The sequence below is a fragment of the Urocitellus parryii genome, chromosome 5 (genome assembly GCF_045843805.1).
Source record: "Urocitellus parryii isolate mUroPar1 chromosome 5, mUroPar1.hap1, whole genome shotgun sequence".
Taxonomy (NCBI): Eukaryota; Metazoa; Chordata; class Mammalia; order Rodentia; family Sciuridae; genus Urocitellus; species Urocitellus parryii.
In genome coordinates, this window is record NC_135535.1 from 178,661,261 (window position 1) to 178,683,513 (window position 22,253).

General features: G+C 36.7%; 1 protein-coding gene across 4 annotated transcripts; it reads left to right on the forward strand.

The window, feature by feature from the left end:
* The first annotated feature begins 44 nt into the window (after positions 1-44).
* Positions 45-22,041, forward strand: LOC113178387 (cytochrome P450 2C5-like). Of its 4 annotated transcripts, none has more exons than XM_077798509.1 (9): positions 45-212; positions 1,200-1,362; positions 1,528-1,677; positions 4,670-4,830; positions 5,851-6,027; positions 12,794-12,935; positions 15,634-15,821; positions 19,958-20,099; positions 21,533-22,041. In XM_077798509.1, the coding sequence occupies exons 1-9, from the start codon at positions 45-47 to the stop codon at positions 21,712-21,714; spliced, it is 1,473 nt and encodes a 490-aa protein (XP_077654635.1). In that variant the 3' UTR covers positions 21,715-22,041. The 4 variants fall into 4 exon arrangements, with proteins under 4 accessions (XP_077654635.1, XP_077654636.1, XP_077654637.1 ...); XM_077798510.1 differs by having other exon boundaries at positions 12,800-12,935; XM_077798511.1 differs by having other exon boundaries at positions 5,851-6,021.
* The last annotated feature ends 212 nt before the right edge of the window (positions 22,042-22,253 follow it).

The window sequence follows — 22,253 nt, forward strand, 5'->3', positions numbered from 1 at the left end:
GGATAGCAAGGTCACAGTTATCTCAGTAGGAAGAGAAGACTCCAATGGATCCAGTGGTGGCCCTGGTCCTTGGTGTCTCCTGTCTGTTTCTCCTCTCAGTCTTGAGACACAGATCAAGGAGGGGGAAGCTCCCTCCTGGCCCAACTCCTCTCCCAATTATTGGAAATATCCTGCAGATAGATGTTAAGGACATCAGCAAATCCTTAAGGCATGTAAGTATGCTTTGTGCTTCTTTAGTGGCTTGTGAAGGCAAGTCAGTTGACTACTGTTTTTAAAGATAGTATACTTCTGGAGGCGCACTATTTTAACAGATGAAAATACTCCCTGTAAACCTTGATGTCAATTGCCACATTAGCTGCATGTTTTATACAGAATTGCTATGAGTATAGAACTTCTCTGCAGAATCAACAATTATGCCTGAAAGCAAAGAAATAGCGTAAAGATTTCTGCAATAGCATGAGGTTAGATATAGCAAAGGGAATGAAAGAGACACAATGAGTCAGTGTCCAATTGATGATATCAGAATCGTTTGGTTGCTGCAGAAATTCTTTGCCTGGGGCTGGAATGGAGAAGGGTAGAAGAAATGGTTCTTCCAGTGGATACTCATGTCTTTGTTCTGCCTCTGTAGTGCGTACTCTGTGTATAAGCTTCAGACCCCAACCATGGCTGGGCATTAGGATCAAGCGAACTAACTTAAAAATACCACTTTTTAGGGTTCACCATAGGGCTATCAGCATCTTCTGGAATGAGCTTTGAAGGTGATCCTGGGCAGTCTCTTGGGTATTGATTCCAAGGTGGGCATAGGGGGTGGGATAAAGTGCTCGAGCATCAAATATTGAGTCAGTGACGTTCCAATTTTGTTCGCCTATCTTAGCTGTAGAACCCTGGAAATGAATTTGGAATTCTCTGATCTTATTTTCTTTGTTAATGAAACAGGGCAAATAAGACTGCTGAATGCATTGATGTGAGGATTAATTTTAATCTGTGTATGAAAAGCCTTGATATTTTATGGCACATCAGAAGCCATCCATCAATGGCAGCTATCAATCATTTACATATGAAATGCAGAAATATTTCCATCTCTGTGTGGTAGAATAAAACCATAAAATAATGATGATAATATCAGCCAGAATCAGCATGATGCATGGTTTAGGTAGTGATTTGGTTTGCTAATATTTGTATTTTTTTCCCATTTCCAGTTGTCAAAAGTCTATGGCCCTGTGTTTACTCTGTATTTGGGCATGAAGCCCATTGTGGTGTTGCATGGATATGAAGCTGTGAAGGAAGCCCTGGTTGATCATGGGGAGGAATTTGCTGGAAGAGACTCTATCCCAATTTTAAAAAGAAGTAAGAAAAACTTTGGTAAGTGCACGTGCATGTGTGTGTTGTGCAGTGGTCATTGGGATTAGTAGCATGAAGAAAAGAGACCAGGGCTCCTGAGGCAGAGCTTGGCCATCCCTGTGGTGTCACCCAGTAGCTCCCCTGCCTTGTTGGATCTCCCTTCTAATCTCTTTCCTCTACTTGTAGGTATCGTTTTTAACAATGGAAAGACATGGAAGGAGATAAGACGCTTCTCCCTCATGACCCTGAGGAATTTTGGGATGGGGAAGAGAAGTATTGAGGACCGTGTTCAAGAGGAAGCCCGCTGCCTTGTGGAGGAGTTGAGGAAAACCAATGGTGGGTGCCTGTTTGTGTCACTGACCTTAACAGAGTGCCCTCTTCTCTAGTGACTTTCTTGGAAGCATTTCAGTTGAATGAGAGCTGTCATGATGGGCCTTGGTTGTGACCCCATGTGGGACAGGGATGGTTTTAAAAAGGGACCAGACATGTTTGTTTATCAGTGTTGTCTGGGTAGTGATGTGCTTTGGCCTGCAGTTGGGGAGTAAAAGTTCTTTTGATCTGTTTCTGTTCTGAATATTTTTATTTTTCTTTCCAATCAGAAATTATGAACTTAGTATGTGAGTGGTTATTTTATTCCCTAAAGAGTTAAGGAGCAGTGTTTTCCCTTAGTGTAAATGAGGGCAACCTATTCCATATCATGCCTGTAGAAAATCTTGGTAAGTGATGGGGAGGCAGTGACCCCACCACTCCTTCACGGAATCCCAGCTCGTTGCCATCTGCTTTCCTTACGTTGGACGGTACTTGTGTGAGCAGCTTCACCAACATGGCTCAGGATTTCTTCCAGGTCCAGGCTGCAGCTTTGGCCAGTCATGGTGTAATGTATGCTTTTAATTGATTAGCTTTATCTCCATAAAATTCTCATCAATTTTTTCTCTCTAAATGCAGAATGATTTTTTATAAATAATCACAAACTACATCTTCTTACCCATATTTAGTGTTTTTTGATTCACATACTTTGTTTAAATATCTGTTTTCATATAAATCTACAAAGTACACAGACATTTATAAAATGGTTTCTTTAACTAGATTTTGAAGACTGTCAGTGTCTCCTTACATAGTCTCTCCTAATAGAATGTTAACTCTGTTTTCAGTTTTCCAATTGTTTCTTCCCCTGTTCGTTGGATTTGGTATTAGAAATTATCGTCCTTATTTTCCTCCTACTGCCAAACTCTACTCACCAGTGAAGTGTCTGTCATCCTGAATGTGATTATCAGCTTGGATACCAAATGACCTTGTTTTCACATTTTCTGTTTCAAATGAAATGGAAGAAAAGATTAAAAATTCAATTTTACCAGTGCACAACACACATGTATACACACTCCAAATTTCCAAGACTCTGCAAGTTACTTTCCATCTCCATGGCTGAAAATAACACATTTCTAAAAGCTTAGAGCCCTGCAATATTTTAAATACTTGCACACAGCATCTAACAGAAAGTTTTCCTATTTTTCAAAGGCCCTCCTATTTTTTCAAAGTGGCTTTGATTCTTGTCTCCCTTATTTAAGGTCCACAGGTTTGAATTTGCGAGCTCATACATATAAATTGGTACCTATTATTTGATTATAGCAATTTATCTTACAGATTCCCCACAAAAAGGAACACTTCCTATATTTTGATTTCATTTCCTATAAAATAATATACTTAATGTATGAGATGGACAGATTTCAAAGTGATTAAAATATACTGTTCTTTTCTTTCTTTCTTTTTTAATTGTTGATAGACCTTTGTGTTATGTATTTATGTGCAGTTCTGAGAATAGAACCCAGTGCCTCACACATGTTTGGCAAGCGCTCTACCACTGAGTCACAGTAAAATTCATTTTTTAAACTTTTAAATGAGAAATAATATGTTTCTATTAGTTTTACATTTATGATTGCCTTACCTGGGGTTTATATTTTGAATAAAAGTTGTTTATTTTACAAAGAAATTCAATCCACTTATTGATATTAATTTTTCTTCTCAAAGATCACACACATTTTGCTGTTTTCATTTTTTCCTCTATATGCATGAACTCACCCACAATCTCACTTTAGTTCCTCTCCACTGGTCCAACACAGAATTCTTTCTTCCATTCATTAGACATAAAAAAGTTTCCAGGCCCACAGCATAGCCTCCTTCTGTATCTCTTTGCTGTATTTTCCATAGGCTTTACAGACAGATGTGATTATGTTCTGAATACTTGAAATATTATGTTTAAGATGGTCTTTTGCCTTTAAGAATTAGCCCTTGGCTGGGCATGGTTGGGCAAGCTTGTAATGGCAGTGACTTGAAAGGCTGAGACAGGATGATGGCTAGTTCAAGGCCAGCGGCAAGTTAGGGAGACCCTAAGAAACTTAGCAAGACCCTGTCTAAAAATATAAAAGAAAAAAGGATTGGGGACCTAGTTCAGTGCTAAAGTGCCCTTGGGTGCAATACTCAGTCCAGAAAACCCCAAGGGCTAAAGAGGTGTAAGTAAAAGCAGTGGATGTGAACTAAGTGTTGTAAACTGCATTACTTTAGGTAAAAGTGATTCTTTATTCTTTTTGGTACTGAAGATTGAACCTGGGACACTTTACCAGTGAGCCATATCTCCAGCCCCTTTTATTTTTTATTTTGAAACAGGGTCTTGCTAATTCTTAGGGCTTTTTATGTCCTTAGGGCCTCACTAAGTTGCCTAGGCTGGCCTCAAACTTGCAATCCTCCTCCCTCATCTTTCAGCACCTCTGGGATTACAGGAATGTGCCATTTCACTTGGCAATTCTTTGTTTTCATGCATGTGAACATTTTGCTGTCAGCTGCTCTGTATACAATATACTGTTTAAAATGTGTACATCATATATACCTGTGTTTCTGCTCTGGATACTGGACTTGTTAAGTAAAAAGTTAAGTCATTTTTTTTAATATTTATTTTTTAGTTTTATGTGGACACACTATCTTTCTTTTATCTTTATGTGGTGCTGAGAATCGAACCCAGTGCCTCCTACATGCTAGGCGAACACTCTACCACAGAGCCATAACCCCAGCCCCAGAAAGATAAGTCTTTATCTTCCCAAATAGAAGAATGCTGCAGTATAAAGTGTATAAGTCAAGGCAGTGGATATGAGCTGAGTATATTAAACTCATTTATTTAGGTAGGGGGGCTGTAACGGCCAATTTTAAAGATATTTTAAAATCCTTTCCAATTCTTTTTTATTGAAATATTTTTATTAATTTTTAATTTTTTTGATAGTTGTCCTTTTAAGTTATACTTGATCATAGAATGTATTTTGACTCATTTCCAATTCTTTAGGCTCACCCTATGATCCCACCTTCATCCTTGGCCGTGCTCCTTGCAATGTGATCTGCTCCATTATTTTCAAGAACCGGTTTGACTACCAAGATCCAGATTTTCTCACCTTGGTGAACAAGTTCAATGAAAACATCAGGATTCTGAGCTCTGCATGGGCGCAAGTGAGGCCAAGATCCATTCTCCCTTAGAGAAAACTTTAGTCTTTTTTTCTTCAGACACATCCAAAATAGTATATGGTGCATGAGGTGATGTGATTGCTTGGATTGTACTGTCTTGATTAGAGCCATGGAGCAAGTATCTGGGAAAGGTTTGAATTCTTTATTTGGCATGCAGGAATATGAAGGTGCATGTATAGAGCTGGCTTTGAGCCCACTCCAGTGAGTGGATATTTCTTTACATATCAAAAGCCTTGTTTTTGCAAGGCTCTTGGTGACTGCGCAAAGGATGACCATGTCACTCAGTGGACATCCTAGGACTTTTTGAAAGCTCCCATTGCTCACAAGGCCTCCCCAGCTATCAACACTTGGAGGACTTTTCATCCAAACATGTGGCAGGAATATCTCAATTCAGAAAAAGTATAGTTTCTGGAAGTAAAGAGAATAATAGGGACAATGAAACTTTGAGGAATCACTGAGTGGGGTAGGGGTTTTGGTGTGCAGCTGCTATCCTAGCTAAAAAGATCACTGGGTTAGTAGAGACTGCTCTAGAGGACAGTTGAGCTCCATGTTTTTTTGGGCCACCTCATTCCACATCTGAAGCTGATTGACAGAAATAAAAAAGCAGGGACTAGTGTTGTGTTCTAAATCAATGTTCCCCATATCCCTATATGTCTTTTGTTATCTATGAAATGTGAATCACACTAATTCCTGCTGTCATATTTCATGTTTTGGGGAAAACTGATGTAGAAAACAAGTGAAGTTGTATAAAATTAAGTTTTAGAATAAAGAAGTTTTATAAATTTCAGGAATGATTATCCCTTGTGATGCTCTGGTAAGAAAATTCTCCCATAAATCATTCTATAATAATGATTGAATTATATATTTTTCAGTAACAATGACACCTCAAGATAGACCCAAATTCTATTTACAAATAGAGCAATAAGTTCTGATGAAAGCTGGCAACATGTCACCTATGTATTCATTAAGTACTTTTTATAAATATATTATTGTTTTCTCTTGTAGGTCTACAATAATTTCCCTGCTCTCATTGAATGTCTTCCAGGGAGTCATCACACTTTATTCAAAAATACTGATTATATTAGAAATTATATTATGGAGAAAGTAAAAGAACATGAAGAATCCCTGGATGTTAATGATCCTCGAGACTTCATTGACTGTTTCCTGATAAAAATGGCTCAGGTAAAGTGTTGACATCAGCCTAGTTTTTTGATTCCTTGATCATGTTGTGGTTTTCTGAGCCCCTTTAAATTTGTAGAAATGTTACATGATCAGGACAAGAGTGATTCTGAAGCACTTTGATGACCCAGTGTATCATGAATCTCCAGGAAGCATCATGGAAAACATGCAATTATTAAATAATTAGAATATGCTGACTCTATTCTTTAGATAAAAATCTATGTGAGGAGAAAGAATGCACACCTAGGTGACTGAGAGAGTTAATAAATACACAAATTGTCAGTTAGACTGACTCAAAGAAAGAAGAAATGACACCAATTAATAATGAAACAAAAGGAAGGTTGTGGCTGCCGAAGAGACAATTTCCAATCAAGTTAGAACATATAAAATACCATGCCATGACATGAGGATGGAGTTCATCTCTGCACAGGTTTTGGGGACATGGAAAGGAGCAGCTTACCCCAGGTACACCACCTGCATGTCCTGTGGACTGAAACAGACCTTGACATGTGCAGCATGGACAGAAGAGCAAATTGCAGATGGTTTGAGTCTTGTAGGTGGTGGTGTGGGCAAGAATAGTTGCAGAGACGAGAGAAGCCTTGTTGAATGCAGCTCTAAATGAAGTCACATATAATACAGAGTTAGAGATGGTGTCTGTCAGGGACCTGTAAGCAGGAATGTGCTGTCACTGCAGCATGAGTTAAAAGGTTATTTATTCCCATTGAATTTCGTTGGCACCCTGTCAAAGATCAGTTGTCTATAAATGTGAGGCTTTGTATGTGGACTCTTGTGCTGCTCCACGATGAGTACGTCCACCCTATTCCAGGAGGTTCAGCATCCTGACGTCTTGTCCCTATCAGTATTTCTGTGTTTCATGTTTTGCAATAGGAATGTGAGTTCTCCAACTGTGTTGTTGGTGTTCAGGACTTTTAGGCAATTCTAGGTTCCTTGAATTTCCATATCAATTTCAAGATGAGATTGTCAGTTTCAGCAAAAACCCACTGTGGAACTCTGACATGAATTTCAATAAATTTGTATCTCTTCATTGTCATTTAGAAAATTGAGATGAAATTCACATACCATACAGTGAAACTTCTTGAAGTTAACTTTATTGGTATTTATAGCATTTACTGTGTTCTGTGATTGTATCTGTATCCAGTTTCAAAACCTATTCATTTTTTCTCAAAAGTATATGTACCATGAAATGAACACACCCCTCTTCCACACTCCTGTACTCTGATTTCTGTCTGCATGGGTCTTCCCATCATGGATAAATAATGTAAGACCTTGTGGCACATGCAACCTTTTGTTTCTGGCTTCTTTTATTCTATATAATGCATTGGCGACTCATCTAAGTTGTAGCAAGTATCACCATTTTGCTCTTTTGTGTGGCTGAGTGCTTATCTTTTTTATTGTGGACATACTATGATTTAAAATTTTTGATAGAATTCACCAGTATATCACACAATCCACCTTTCTTTTGGGGGAGTTTGATTACAAATTGTCTATCTTAAGTTGTTGCAGTCGATCATGTTTTGCATACTGACCTTGAATCCGTGTTTGTAATTTGTGTTTCTATTACATTTTCCTGTTATTCAGATTATCTTATTCGCTGTTGTACCGTAATTTAAGGTAATCTCTTGTTGCCATTTTTATTTCTGTAAAATCAATAGTTTCCTGCTATCATGTGTGAATTTATTTGTGCTTAGTCCAGCTAATGATTTGGGACATTTGCCTACAGTTTCTGAGAAGCAGTATTTGGTTTGAGTGAGTGTTCAGCTGTTTTCCCACTCTGTTTTTCATTTCTTTTTTTCCCTCTCACAATCACATTGTCATTCTAAGAGGTAATGAAGCTCTGTTTTTCCTTTCTGTGGGCTTTGCATTCAGCCTGCTCTTATCTTCCTAGTCCCAGGTTAAGAGGTTACATTGTACTTGAGCTCTTGTCTTCCCTTTGTAAGTTCTACCCCTCTAAGTTTCCCATTAAGAACTGGTTTTTGCTTCCTGTCAGTGTTTTGTTGTATAGTATTTTGTTTCCTTTACATCGCAGTCCTATCTAGTTTTCCTAGTGATTCCCCCTTTAACCCATTAGTTGTAGAAGAGCATGTTGTGTAATGGAAGATTTTCCTTCTCTCCTTGAATTCTAGTTGCATTTTATTGGGATCAGGGTAGATATTATCTATGATCATGTGATTTTAAAATTTATCGAGAATTGTGTATGTCCTACCACCTGGACTGTCCTGGAGAATAGAAGGGTTTATTTTCTCTTGAGAAGAATGCATATTCTTCTAGTTTCTCTTCATTTGTCAATGTTTACCTCATACAAGTTGAGCTCTATTGATGGATGGATATGCATGTGCACAATAACATTACATATCTTTGATAATGTCTTAACTGATCAACATTTTTCTATTGAAACTTTTAAATTTCCTCTCTTTTTCTTTGTTTTTAATTTTTTTCTTATTATTTATCATGTGGTTTTCTCTTAACATGGTCAATGTTAATAGTCCAGGTTGAGTTGATTCTAAGCTTCAAATTGCATACAGATAGTCTTACTCTCATGCAAACTCATCTTTTATTGTTCTTGTTATTAGTCACAATCTATATCTTTAAATAGGTTCCCAGTTAAAAAAAAACAGTTGTATTTTTTTGCATATTTCTTTATTATAGAAACTAAAAATAAACTACATACAAATAAAAGAGTATCAGAGCATATTTTCTATTAAACCATGTAGTTATTATTAATAATGATAATTATTTCTTAATGTGGCCTTGGTTTATTATCTAGTGTTCTTTTGCTTTTTATTTCCTCCCATATTTTATTGTTGCATAATGTTGTATTTAATGGTGGGATTCATTTTTTCATATATGCACATGCACACGGTATAACATTATGATTTGGCCAATAACATTCCCCAGTATTTCCCCTTTTCCTCCCCTCTTCCCTCCCCATGAACACTTTCCTTTACTATACTGATATCCCTTCCATTTTCATGAGATCCCACCACAACATGTTTTCCTTTTTCCCATCTAGCTTTTGCATATGACTGAAAACACACGACACTCGATTCTCTGATGCTGTATATGAATAGCAATTTCTGCATGTTTTTATGCTCTATTTGCATGGTATTTCCATCTTTTCACATTCAGCCTGTGGATGTCTTTGCCTATAATTTGAATCTCTTGCAAATCATATATAATTTGATCTTTCTGGAAAAATCCCTTCTGGCCACCTATGTGTTTTATTTAGGGGAGTTGAGACCATTTACACTCAATGTTATTGTATAGAGTTGATTATTCATTCCTGGCATTTTGCTTTATTTATAATGTTTAATTTGGTCCTTTTCCTCATTTGCTTAGCTGTTCTTCAAATGAAATTTATTCTTTTGTGAGACTTGGATTTGTTTTTGATTTTTTTGTATAGTATTTCTTTCTGTATTTTTACTAGTAACAGCTTAGTAGTCATTAATTTTTTTAGTTTCTGCTTATCTCAGAAGGTTTTTGTTCTGCTAAAATTCTGCTGGATCCTTTTGCTAAATGTAGCAATATTGGTTGACAGTTATTTTCTTTCAGTCCCTTGGAATACATCACTCCAAGTCCTTCTGTATTTTAGAGTGTGACCTCAGAAATTAAAAGTAACTTTGATTGCCTTTCTTCTAAATGTGACATGAATTTTTTTTCTTGAGTGTTTTAACATTCTATCCTTGGTCTATGTGATAGGTATTTTCATTATAATGTTTTGTGGAGAGTTTCTTTTTCCAATCTTGTATATTTTGGTTTCTGAATGTATCCTGTGTCTTGATGGTCATCTTGCTCTCTGCATTTGGAAAATTTCTGTTATTATTTACCTGAAAAGGCTATCAATTCCATTAGCCCACAGTTCTCACTCCTCTTCAATTCTAATGATTCTTAAATTTGGTTTCTTAGTGTTGTTCCAGAGTTTTTGTATATTCTGGTCATGGCTACTTCTTTTCTTTTCTTTCACAATGTTTGTATTTTCAAGACTGACCATTTTTTCAGCATCTGTCTTCAGCATCATTTACTCTACAGAAAGACAGCAGGCACCAATTTTCCTACTGTCTGCTTTTGCTTTGATTATTGCTATGTTTGTTCCCCTCTTTAGTGTGAGATGATGGTAATATACAGGGAAGTAGAAATTCATGGGATAGAAATTCTGCTGCTGAACTAAACCTGATGATGAAAAGGGCACCTTCCTGTACACATAAATTACCAGAGTTCATCTCTAGTTTATTACAATAAATAGAAGATAAAAACCAGTAATAGCCCTAAGTAGGAACGGCTAATGGTGGGCCTTTAGGTCCCAATCATAGAAATTCATTGCTACAGCAAAAGCAGTGAATTACCATAAAGTTTGTTTATATTCCAACTGTGAGGGGGTCTGAATCCCAAGAAGTCCAGGACACTTTGGCAAGAGAAGACTGTGCCTTAAAAAGGCCTACACATAAGAGTGGTAAAGAAATCCACTTGAACAGATGCGTAAAACAACACAAGAATACAAGATATATGAAAATACAAGGTAACACATGGCTCATAAAGTTCATAATTCACTAACTACTGACCCCAAAGAAACTGAATTGGATGAAATATTTAATAAATAAATAAAATGAATGGTTATAATATGATCAGTCAATACCAAGAAAATGTAGAAAAACAGCTGTGTGAATTAAGGAAGTCAGTAGAGAATGTGAATGAAAAATTTGTGTAATTTATTGTTGAGGATTGGAATTTACCATTGCAATTGGTTGATTCATTAAGCAAGAGCATTTTTCTGTTATAGAATTTGCTGAATAGCATGATGAAGGCTACAGAAATTCATTTACTTGATAGTTGTTCCAAATAATTTTTGCAAAATCTATATTTCTGGAGACAATTAAATCACATTTCTGTTATGTCAGAAGCAGTAAAAGAAGGCTGATGGTGATTTCCCTAAGTCCCATGATCCAATATGTAAAGAAGAGGAAACATTGTTTAAATTCTTCATGTATTGCCAGTGGGGATGTCACTGGAGCCCATAATGTTTGAAGCAGTGGCCAGGCTCTGTGTGGACCATCAACAATCAAAAGATGCAACACTGATTATTGGAGGAACCTGTTCCTAGTTTTGGTGAGGAACAAGCAGGCTGCACAGAAACACACTACACTATGCCCACAACTGTTTGTCCCAGAATTAGGGAATAGAAAGTGTCAGCTTCTATTTGAAATGGAAATTTACTGTGATTTTTCAGACACTTTCCTTATGAATTACTGCTGGATGGTGAAGATCTTTGCCTAGACTCCACAGATCCCTAGAAGTTTCATTAAATGGGTTACGTGAGGTTGACAGTTGCTTTCTTGGAAATGCCAGTTCCGGGATGTTCTGATCTATGATGTTTGTGACATCACTAAGTAATGCTTCCAGAACAATGTTAATATTTGATTGTGTAGCATGGAATGTGTGCCCATTTATTTAGCTTTAGAAGAATTTTCTAGGGCCTGGAGCTATAGCTCAGTGGTAGAGCATCGGCCTTGCACATGTGAGGCACTGGGTTAGATCCTCAGCACCACATAAAAATAAATAAAGATATAGAAAAAAATGAAAATAATTATTAAAAACAATTTTCTATATGGTTTATACAAGGCTAATTGTGATTGCATATGTGCCTATTAAAAGTAACTCTCCAAATTCATCTTAGGTGATAGAAACATTAACATTGGTTTTAGAGCACACCGGTTAACATTGGTCTATGACTGTCAACTTGAGACTTAATTGATGAACTTTGACTTGACAGGCTCAATATGAAGTAGGTATTTCCAAGACATATACTGAGTTGGTTACCCAGTGTGTGTGTTGAAAGAGGTTAGTTTTTTTTTGATGGTGTTAATTACATTTGTGAAGCATAACATAGCCACATAGAAATTATGAATGTACCATGCTGGCCCTGGAACTAGCTGTCAAATAATGTATTTTTTATAATGATGATCCCCTTTATTCAGTATTTAAACAGCTATGATGTTTCAATTCATTTTCATAGTCTTTTCAGTCCAAAACTTTATCCTTGGCATCTCATTACCCATTCGCTGTCATATATCCCATTTGGACAATTAATGTCTCAACTTCTTGTCTTTATGATTTAGTGTCTTTTCAATTAATGCATTCTTATTCTTGTCCCCTAGACCATTATATCTGTTCTGTCCCTTGTTCATTACATTAGTTCTGGCCCATCCTGTCTTGGTGTACCTGTAATCTTTCCCTCTGATAACCTCTTGGATTTGCTGCCATGCTGTTCTCATAATTTGTACTTCATAAAAATTGTGGGTTCTATTGAGACTTTTTCAATTTTTGACTTAAAAGAACTGAAAACTTCTGTTTAGACTTATAATATCTACCACGATGTAGTACTCATTCACCTATTTTCTGTAATACAAATAAAAAAGCCTTTCATTTTTGACTCCCTATTTAAGATTGGGGCTTTCACTTTTATGATTAAGCCTTCCTGTCCAGGGTGAGAGCCACCCGACATGCTCCTTCTGTTTTTGGGAAAGAAACATGTTACACAGCTCTTAGATCATGCTGCAAAGAATCTCAGGTAGGAAATAGAGTGTAGGAAATGAAGTTTAGGTCACGGAATATACAGTCTCTGCCATGACAACCAGTTAATGCATGTTTCAGGGTCTGTGTTGGCCAACTTTACAACATTATGAGTTAATATGGTTCACTGTATTTTCATCCATTGGCAAATGACTGACATGTAATAGTATCAAATCATTCCTAGGAAAAGGACAATCAAGGGTTGGAGTATACATATGAAAACTTGATAACTGCTGCCTTTGATTTGTTTGCTGCTGGCACAGAGACAACAAGCACAACACTGAGATATGCTCTCCTGCTCCTGCTGAAGCACCCACAGGTCACAGGTATGAACACAGATGAGGAGCAAGTGAACTGAGAGAGATGTTGGGAAGAAGTGCTTGGTCCTCACTTGTTTGTCTTAGAGAAGCTTCACTGTTTAGTTTTCTCTGCCACCAAGTGTGATCAGGAGGAGGGCTGAGAAAGTGAAGAGAGCATGGCAGTAGGAGAGGCAGTGGAACCCTGGTGCAGTGTCTGCATTTCATTGGAGGTGATTTGTGGTCGCAGAGCCAGCATCCACGGGCATGGGAATGTCTCCTGTTTGTATCCCCCAATACCACTTGGTTCAGCAGATAAAGTCTTAAAGATGCCTCTCCTCATTCTGCTAATTCTAATTCTGGGGTAGGGAAAAGGAAACTCCTTCTTGAAGCTTTGGTGGAAATCTTAGAATGTAATGAAGCTTCCTGAGATGATTCCTCACTTGGAAGTATTCTATTCATGTATATATATATCAGAAAGGTATTTTAATTTTGGCAGATCTGTTCCTAATTTTTTAATTCATCATTTCAACAGACTGCTTCCATAAAACTTGTCTTTCATGGATTAAGAACATTTCTTGAGGGGTGGTCAAAAATTTGATGTTTTATCAATACCACTTTAAAATCACCTTTAAAGGAATTTTGTTCCTGCAGTAGCAATAAGCATACTTTTTTTGTGTCTTGTGTGAGGATTCCACTAAAAGGATGACAACACAATTAATTGTTAGACTCATTCTCTTTCAAGCAAGAGAGGACGGGAACAATAAACACTTTATATATTCTTCACCAAGTTTCTTAATCATAGAAGGCAGATTCAAGGATGGTGATGGAATCTAAAAGGAGGATGGTCTGGTAACCTGAATATTAGAAGAGGAAAATTTATGAAGAGAGAAAAGCAAATTCTGTTTTTAAAATTCCAACAAGATTCTCTTGTTTGGAAATAACAGGAATCAATGAAGGGAGAGTGAGGTTGAAAAGGGAGGCTTTTCTGCTCAGGCAAATCACTTGTCACCTAATAGCATTAAACCATTCTATTCACATCTGCACACAGCAGGTGACAAATATTTTCTTTGCAGGAAAAGAATTGCAAGGGAACATACTGAGCCTGAGAATCCATTTCCTTAGGGACCTTATGTAGTGTCAAAGAAAGATTGAGTTGTGGGGCTGAAAGGAAGCCTTGGAGAATCTGACCTCTTCCTTCAACATCAGAAAAGTCAGGTGCTCTCAAGGGAGGGAAGAACTGTTGAGTAAAGACTTTCATAATTTCCCATCTTAGTAGAAAATTCTTCCAATCATCCGTCAGAGTGAAATAAAAGCATCTACCCAAAACACAGGGTTGTAGCATTGCATATCACAAGGGATGAAGTATTCATTACAACATTCAGAGAAATATCCCATGACTTATGTGAAACACCAGAGCAGCACCAGAATTCTCACAAGTAATTAATTTTTTCCTGTAAAATGAGAGTGTTGGGGAGACTGCTGGGTGCTGGACCTAGGAAGCAGCCTTCAGTATGAAGGTGGATGATGCAGATCACAGGAGAGAACTCAGGAACCAAAGTGATTTGAGGAATAGTCTGAGGTTTCCAACAGCTGGACAATGATTCCTGCAGTATAAAACATCTACCTGAGTACCTTGAATAATGCTAACTCAAAATTGGAAAATGATGAGCTCACATAGAGCAACTGGGAGAAGACCAAGAAAGCACCAACAATGTAACATAATCATAATTTCATATAACAGAAAGTATGTGTATATTATCAGAAGGTCATACCTTATGGATGTTGATATAAGCAAAAATTGCAGTCCAATATATCCTCGTGAATAGAGTCTGGTGGGCAATCGTGTGTGTTTGTGTGTGTGTGTGTGTGTGTGTGTGTGTGTGTCTGTGTCCTTTTCCAATTTTGTGCTTAAATCATTGAGTTATACAAACTCTCATTTCCACATACCTGGAAATCATTAAGTGTTGTGTAATAATGCACACACAAGAAACAGAGAATCATTATTTGAATATGACTTTAAATTTTAGAACCAGGTGGTAGAGTGCTGAGAGTCTTTGGTAAGATGTGGGAGGATAGGGCTGGGATTTTGGTTCAGTGGCAGAGCGGTTGCCTGACATGTGTGAGGCACTGGGTTTAATTCTCAGTACCACATATAAATAAAGGAATAAAATAAAGGTGCGTCAACAGCTAAAAAAAATATTAAAAAAAAGATGTGGGAATATGATGGGAGTTCCACTGCAAATTGCTCTCACATAAAACCTTCATACATATATATCAATCTATTGTACTTTATATTAAACATAAATTATTTTCATGTAAATTTAGTATTTGATTCCCATTTTCCTTCTGTTAGAACCATCAATTCTTGAGGTGTTTATATTCTGTTAAATTTTTCAAAAATATTATTTAGTTCTACTTATATTAATTCTGTGGGATGCTAATTTATAAGTATGGTCCTATTTTTATTTTATTTACTTTCTTTGCTCCTATCTACTTTAAAATATAGTCTATAGAAGAGTGTCATATATATACATATCTATTTATATATATAAATAGATATAAAATAGTAGCACTCTGTTTATATATGTAAGTGTGCCTCTGGGCATATCATTTATATTCATAATGCTGTTGGGACATCTTTGTCCTGCTTCTCATGATACTCAGTTGCTATGACAAATGTGCCCTTTCTCTCCTATCCCCTCATTTCTTTTTTGTGTCATACCAGCTAAAGTCCAGGAAGAGATTCAGTGTGTGATTGGCAGACACCGCAGCCCCTGCATGCAGGACAGAAGCCGCATGCCCTACACAGATGCTGTATTGTATGAGATCCAGAGATACATTGATCTCCTTCCAGTCAACCTGCCCCATGCAGTGACTTGTGATGTTAAATTCAGAAATTACCTCATTCCCAAGGTAAGTTTGTTTTTTTCTGGGATGCACCTTAGTGTTCTTCCTGGTCCCAAATCCATAGCAGGATTGTAATTCTCTAACACACAGAATGAGACAAGTTGCAAAACATTCGGCTACTTAATGACCTGTGTATAGATTCTAGTTTGGATATAAAGCTTCCTAAGAGGTGGCTGTATCTGGCCATGTGAAACTTCCAAATTGGTTTTACATTTTAAACATTGTTTTTTCCATTATTAAATGTCTATATTTCCATACCAAGGTTAAAAATTTTGTTGTCACAGGGTGTGGTGTCTCATGTAGCTTAGGAGGTTGAGGCAGGAGGAGTGCAGGTTCTAAGCCAGTCTTGGCAATTTAACAAGGCTGTAAGTAACTTAGTGAGACCCTGACTCAAAATATAAAATAAAAAAGGGTTGGGGATGTAGCTCAGTAGTTAAGTAGTGTTACATTCAATTTCTGTTTATAAAACTAGTTTGTTAATTCCCCAAGTGATTTCTTAGGTTTTCCTCATGAGAACAATAAACCTATAGACAAATTAAGTAAGAATCGATATCTTGATGTGTTGATTCTTTCAATTCATGATTATGTTCTCAATTTATTTTTGTTTCGTTCAATATTCTTAGTAATTATTTTTCAGTTCAGTGCCTCATAAATATTTTGTTAGTTTTTCCTGTAAAATGAATATTTTTGTTCATGCTATGTCATTTAAAAACATCTTAGCCTCTTCTTTCTAACTGGTGTGTAGGATTATATTTGATTTTATCATTGTGATGATGTTACATCTAGTAAACTTAATAACTTTCCTAGTAATTGCCAATGGTTTGTCTGAGATACATTTGAAATATCTGTGTTTTTTTTATCCTCTTATCTGAGTCAATTTGATGTATTTCCTCTTTTTATATCCTTGATTTCTCTTTATTGCATTATTGCCCTTTTTTACGATTTCTCCATCACATTGAACAGAACACATGATTGCAGTCATTCTTGTTTTATTTCTTATCTACAGGAATGGTTAGAGGCTTACTATCTCATTGAGAAGGTTGTTTTACATACAATTTGGTAGATGTTATTTTCCAAATAAGGGAAATTTTCTTCTCTTAATTTCATATAAACTTTTGTCAAGAATCTGTATAGAAAAATTGATTTTCAGCATCTGGGGGATCGATTATATGATCTTGGATAGATTTTCTGCAGTAAATATACAAATTGCAAATACATACACAGAGCTGGATTTGATCTATCACATGTTTTCATGTCTTCAGTGCTTATAACAGATATTTTGTCAATAATTTTTCCTCCAAAAATTTCTTTGATAATAGATATAGAGATAGTGCTGGCTACATAAAAATATGTGAGAAATGTTCCTGATGTAGGTATGTTTCTTCCTTCTGATGGCCACTTTGTCATGTGCTTGAAATGCCAAATCTGTTTTGGTGAAGAACTAGGTATCACATGGGGAGAAATGTAAAATTTCAGTGCTTATGTTCTTCTAGAAAGGGTTCATTTCTTTCCCATAAATGTAAAGAAGGTTGTAACACTTTCTTCCCTCTTTTTTAGTAGGACAGCATATGAACATAATCAAATTGTGCCATTCCCTTTCCTCTGTCTCCCATTTATGGAGTCTATCTATGTATCTATGTATCTATCTATCTATCTATCTATCCATCCATCCATCCACACAGGGGATCAAATACAGAACCTTGCACACACCAGGCAACGTTCTACCACTGGGCCTCATTTCCAGCATCCACATCTGAAGTCTTGAGATGATTTCTATATCTGAAGCGCAAACATTCTTTCTACCATATGCTTTCTGTGTTCATCCAGAAAAGCTACTTGCTGTTACAGAGTAGATTTTAAAATTTGAGATAAGAAACTATCACTATTATATTTAAAATAATACAAGTAAGAATTGTCTTTTCATTGGAAAAATCTGGTAAGATTCATTAGGTTGCACCTATAAAGGCTGTCCTTGGGAGAAGACTGATGGCTTCAGGGGAAGGAAGGTCATGGGGTTGCTCTTGTATTTAGTGTAAGGATTAGGACCTGAACTTACTCTCTTTCTAGTAGAGGAACAAAGAGGAGATGGTGTTTATTTCTTATTGGGATGAGAGGATAAAATTAATGAAAGTTGATGCCTCCTTACGTGTAACTAAATCGGAAATAGACTGAAGAATCAGGGATTGTCAGTCCTCCTTATCCAATGCATCTGTTTTGTGGACCTGCCTGATGATCCCATTCAGCTCACTGAATGGCAGGTTATGATATGGCTGGTATCTTTGAAGTTTATAGAACTGTAGCCTCAAGAGAATGATCCATTTATTCTCTTCTTGGAACAGTCTGATATAGAATTTTTCAATCCTTGGTTGCCATTTTCCAATTAGATAAATTATTTTTCTTCCATAGGCTGAAATCACTGATGTCAGTGGAGATGAAAATCTAATAGGAGTTCACTAACTTCTTTTGTAATTGTCTACAGCCAATATGGACTTTGCAGGATACTAGGATTCTGTTGACATTTCTGAACTCTGCCATTGCAACATGGAAGCAGTTACAGGCAATCTATGGAGCATTCTATAGAACATGACCAAGTTCAATGTCATGGAAACTGAAATAATAAATTCACAAATATTTTTCACGTAAAAATCTTCTTCTTTTTTTTCTTTTTCTTTCAATTTAAACATTCTTTGCTCACTGGTTATATGAAAACACATGGCAGGCTGCATTTTGTGGACTTATTTGTTCAACCCTCTTATGAGACACGCTATTCCAATAGACTTTATATAATCATATGAGGTCAATTTGTGGATTTATGTCCTATCTGAAGAGAATTTGCAAAAACCAGTTCTCAAAGATTTGCCCTTGTCTTTTTGTAAAAGTTGTGTTGTTTTAGCTCTTAGTTAATTGACCAGTTTTTCTTTTACCTTTTGCTTATGGTGGTATTGTTCTGCTTCATCTTTTTTATTTGTGAATTTCCATATGTTCGAACAACTTTTTCTAAAAATATATCCACATGCATCTTAAGAAAACCTTCTCATATATCACTACTTTAATTATACTTAAAGGAAGAATTTAAAAGCAACTGATGCATGCTTTTATTTATTTATTTATTTTTGTGGTGCTGGGGATTGTACCCAGGGCCTTGTGCATGTGAGTCAAATGCTTTTATGTTTTTTTTTAAATATCAGGGGATTGAATTTTTCCCACTGGTATATTTTTTAAAAAATTGGAATCTAAATAAAATTTAGAAGTGTATTTATACTTTAATATCTGTCCATTAAGCTATTCACATATAGACTGGTGCCTCAAGTCATTTCAAGAATGACGATTTTCTCCTACACATTAGACATTGCATTTATACTCAGACATCATTCACACTATAATACTAACAGAAGCCTAGGTTTAAATGAGCCCATTAATTTTACAATCTTCTTGTAGATTTTTCTTGTGCAATTTAGTGTCCAGTTAAAGAACAGACATGTAATGTGATTATCTTTTCTATTTAGTCTCCCGTAATCAGGGGTAGTAGTTCCCATTCCTGTACTTGTTTGTTTCCTTTCATCATGTTCACCTTACCAAGGAATCCAGGACAGAAGTCAAACATTCCTGAGGCTGGCTTTGTATGGGACTTTTCTATGGATTAGATTCTCATCGTGAATTTGGGAAGAAAGCTACATAAATGTCAATGAAAGTGTCACTGCATCACATGGTGAGGTGGGAACACATGTCACTTATTCAATATAGCTTATGCTAATTTTCTCAGGAAAGAAGGTGATATCCAACAGATCTCTCCATTACAGAGCTTCTGCTCTTATAAGTAAGTGATAGACATCACATCATGGTCCTTCAGGACTATGTAAACATCCTGCTTATGAAATCACTCACCTAACTATGCTAGCTTTGATTGATGCTCCTTGCTTGAACTGATATTCAGACGAAAGGCATTGTAAAATGATATTGCTGATTTTATTCCCTTTTGCTTTATGTAGTTTTGTCATATGGTTTCTTTCTCTGAAAATGTCACTGCTTGTTTTGGGACACAGTTTCCATTTTTCACACCAGCAGATTGAGCTAAGTAATTTCCATTGTGCCTTTCAGCTCCTGAATTCCTGCTTTAATTGATTTGTCTTTGTTATTTCCAGGGCACAGCCATATGGACCTCACTGACATCAGTGCTCCATGACAACAAAGAATTCCCCCACCCAGAGATATTTGACCCTGGGCACTTTCTGGATGAGCATGGCAACTTGAGGAAAAGTGACTACTTCATTCCTTTCTCAGCAGGTAAGAGAAATATTTGGGATCAGCTACTTCTTACCTGGTGCCTCGTCTGGTGTTAGAACATTTGTTTTTTACATGAGCAGAGCACCATTGTGATACCAATATACTCTCCCTGCTAAGCTTGCCTTCTGTAAGGTGAATCTCATTTAAATATTCCTCACCCACTACGTTAAAGGCATCTCACTCCATGATGTTGGTTGGTTTCTAAATGTTGTTCAATACACCTCTTGCTCTGCTGTGGTGATGGTAGTCTCCACAAGCATGAGATCACATAGCAAAGGGCCTCTAGGCAAGCAGCTTCCTGAACAACTGATTGTATTCTGGTATGACTAGTGCGCTAAGGTAGGGAAGATTTCCTGGCTTACCAGGGTAGGCTTCCAGGATGTTGGACTAAAATATTCCACTTGAGGCTGAAAATGGATTTTGTGTCTTCATAATTAATGATGTTTGAGCTGACTCAAAAGAGTCACATATAATGGAGAAAAGAAAAGGCAGGACATTTTTAAGGAAGCAATTCACCACCACAGAAGAAATTTTGTTCTCAGTCAGGGATGTCAGAAATTGGCTGATAACCACGAGATTATGGAAGAATTGGGGATGAAGGAAGAGACCATACAATGACCACAGAGCATCCTGCTCTTCCTCCAGTTATGGTTATGTGTCTTGGCTATTGAATCTCCCATCTGCAATTTGTTTACTGATTCTTTGCTCATGGACTCTCCTTCCTTGATTCCATGATTCTAGATGTCTGCCTTATATCTTGCACTCTACATCCCATGATGATAAGTCAAGGAACCACTCTTCAAGTGCTCACATTTCAACAGGTTAGAAAATTAAGATGGACATGGAAAACTATGATTCCAGGTGTTTCATGGTTCCAAAGAGCATGAGTATGATGTTGAGGATATCTAAAGGGGGCTAGATTTTAGTGCTTGAGGGGATCATAAATGTGTAAAGAGGACATGAATTTCCACTTTTGTCCTGAATGGAATGAAGGGAAATTGAGTTTTATACAACAAGATTAGCATGATGTAAAAGATGAACATTCTTTAGAGATTCCAAAAGATTCTGTTAGAGGTGAGATTAGAGGGTTGAAGAATGAAGGCAAGGTCATGGAACATCAGAATGGGAATAGAAAATACAAGTAACAGAGTTCTTTTCAGAAAAAAATATACTTAGACACTTCAAATTCAAAAGTGTCATTTCAGTGTAGGAATTCTAAATAAAGTGTTTGGCACAAAGCTGATACTTCCGAAAATACTGTTTGAAATATTTGTTAAGATGGACAAAAAGTGTCTGCTCTTTTTCCATTTGTCCATCCAAACATTCAATCATTCATTCAATGTTTATTTATATTCTCATTTTTACATAAGAAGCACAGTGCTTGTCACTGTCCAAATGACACATAAGCATATTGTGTTTTTTGTTTGTCACAGGAAAACGGATGTGTGTGGGAGAGAGCCTGGCCCGCATGGAGCTGTTTTTATTTCTGACTACCATTTTACAGCACTTTCATCTGAAATCTCAGGTTGACCCAAAGGAACTCTATACCACCCCAATAGTCAATGGATTTGCCTCTCTTCCTCCCTTATACAAGCTGTGCTTCATTCCTGTGTGAAACAGAGCAGACCATGTGGCTGCTGCTGTGCTCTTGTCTGCAGTCCCTTCCCCCAGGGCATCGTCCACATCCTTTCCCCATCTGTGATGCATTCTTGACCTCTCCTCTGCATCTCCCCATTCTAGAGAGTAAGGGAGCACACATCTTCCTTTATAGAGTTTTTTTTTCTTTCTGTTCATTGTACAGATATATCCGTTCTTTCCTGTGTTCTGTAATACTTGTATTGACCACCCCAAGTAATCACATGGATCTAATGCTGAGTTATTGATACATTATCACTGTCAAACATCATGGTCATTTAGAATATGATCTGTCAGAACCATCTATCCCATGCATGTTCTTAATAAAATACATAATTGATTTCTGGGTCAGTTCTCAAATTTCTCTTCTTTTCTGCAGTATTTTAAGAAAATAGAGTCCCAAGATCCAATCTGGTTCTCATAATGGTAGCCACAGTGAGGCAGTGGTCATTGAAGAAACCAGTTTAGTTTAAAAAATTCATAGAAACAAATGAATATGGAAACAGAATCTATGAGAAC

Coding starts and splice junctions, on each gene's coding strand:
- LOC113178387 (XM_077798509.1), top strand. CDS start 45: ATGGATCCAGTGGTGGCCCTGGTCCTTGGTGTCTCCTGTCTGTTTCTC. Junction 6,028..12,793: donor TCCTGATAAAAATGGCTCAG/GTAAAGTGTTGA, acceptor AATCATTCCTAG/GAAAAGGACAATCAAGGGTT. Junction 12,936..15,633: donor GAAGCACCCACAGGTCACAG/GTATGAACACAG, acceptor GTGTCATACCAG/CTAAAGTCCAGGAAGAGATT.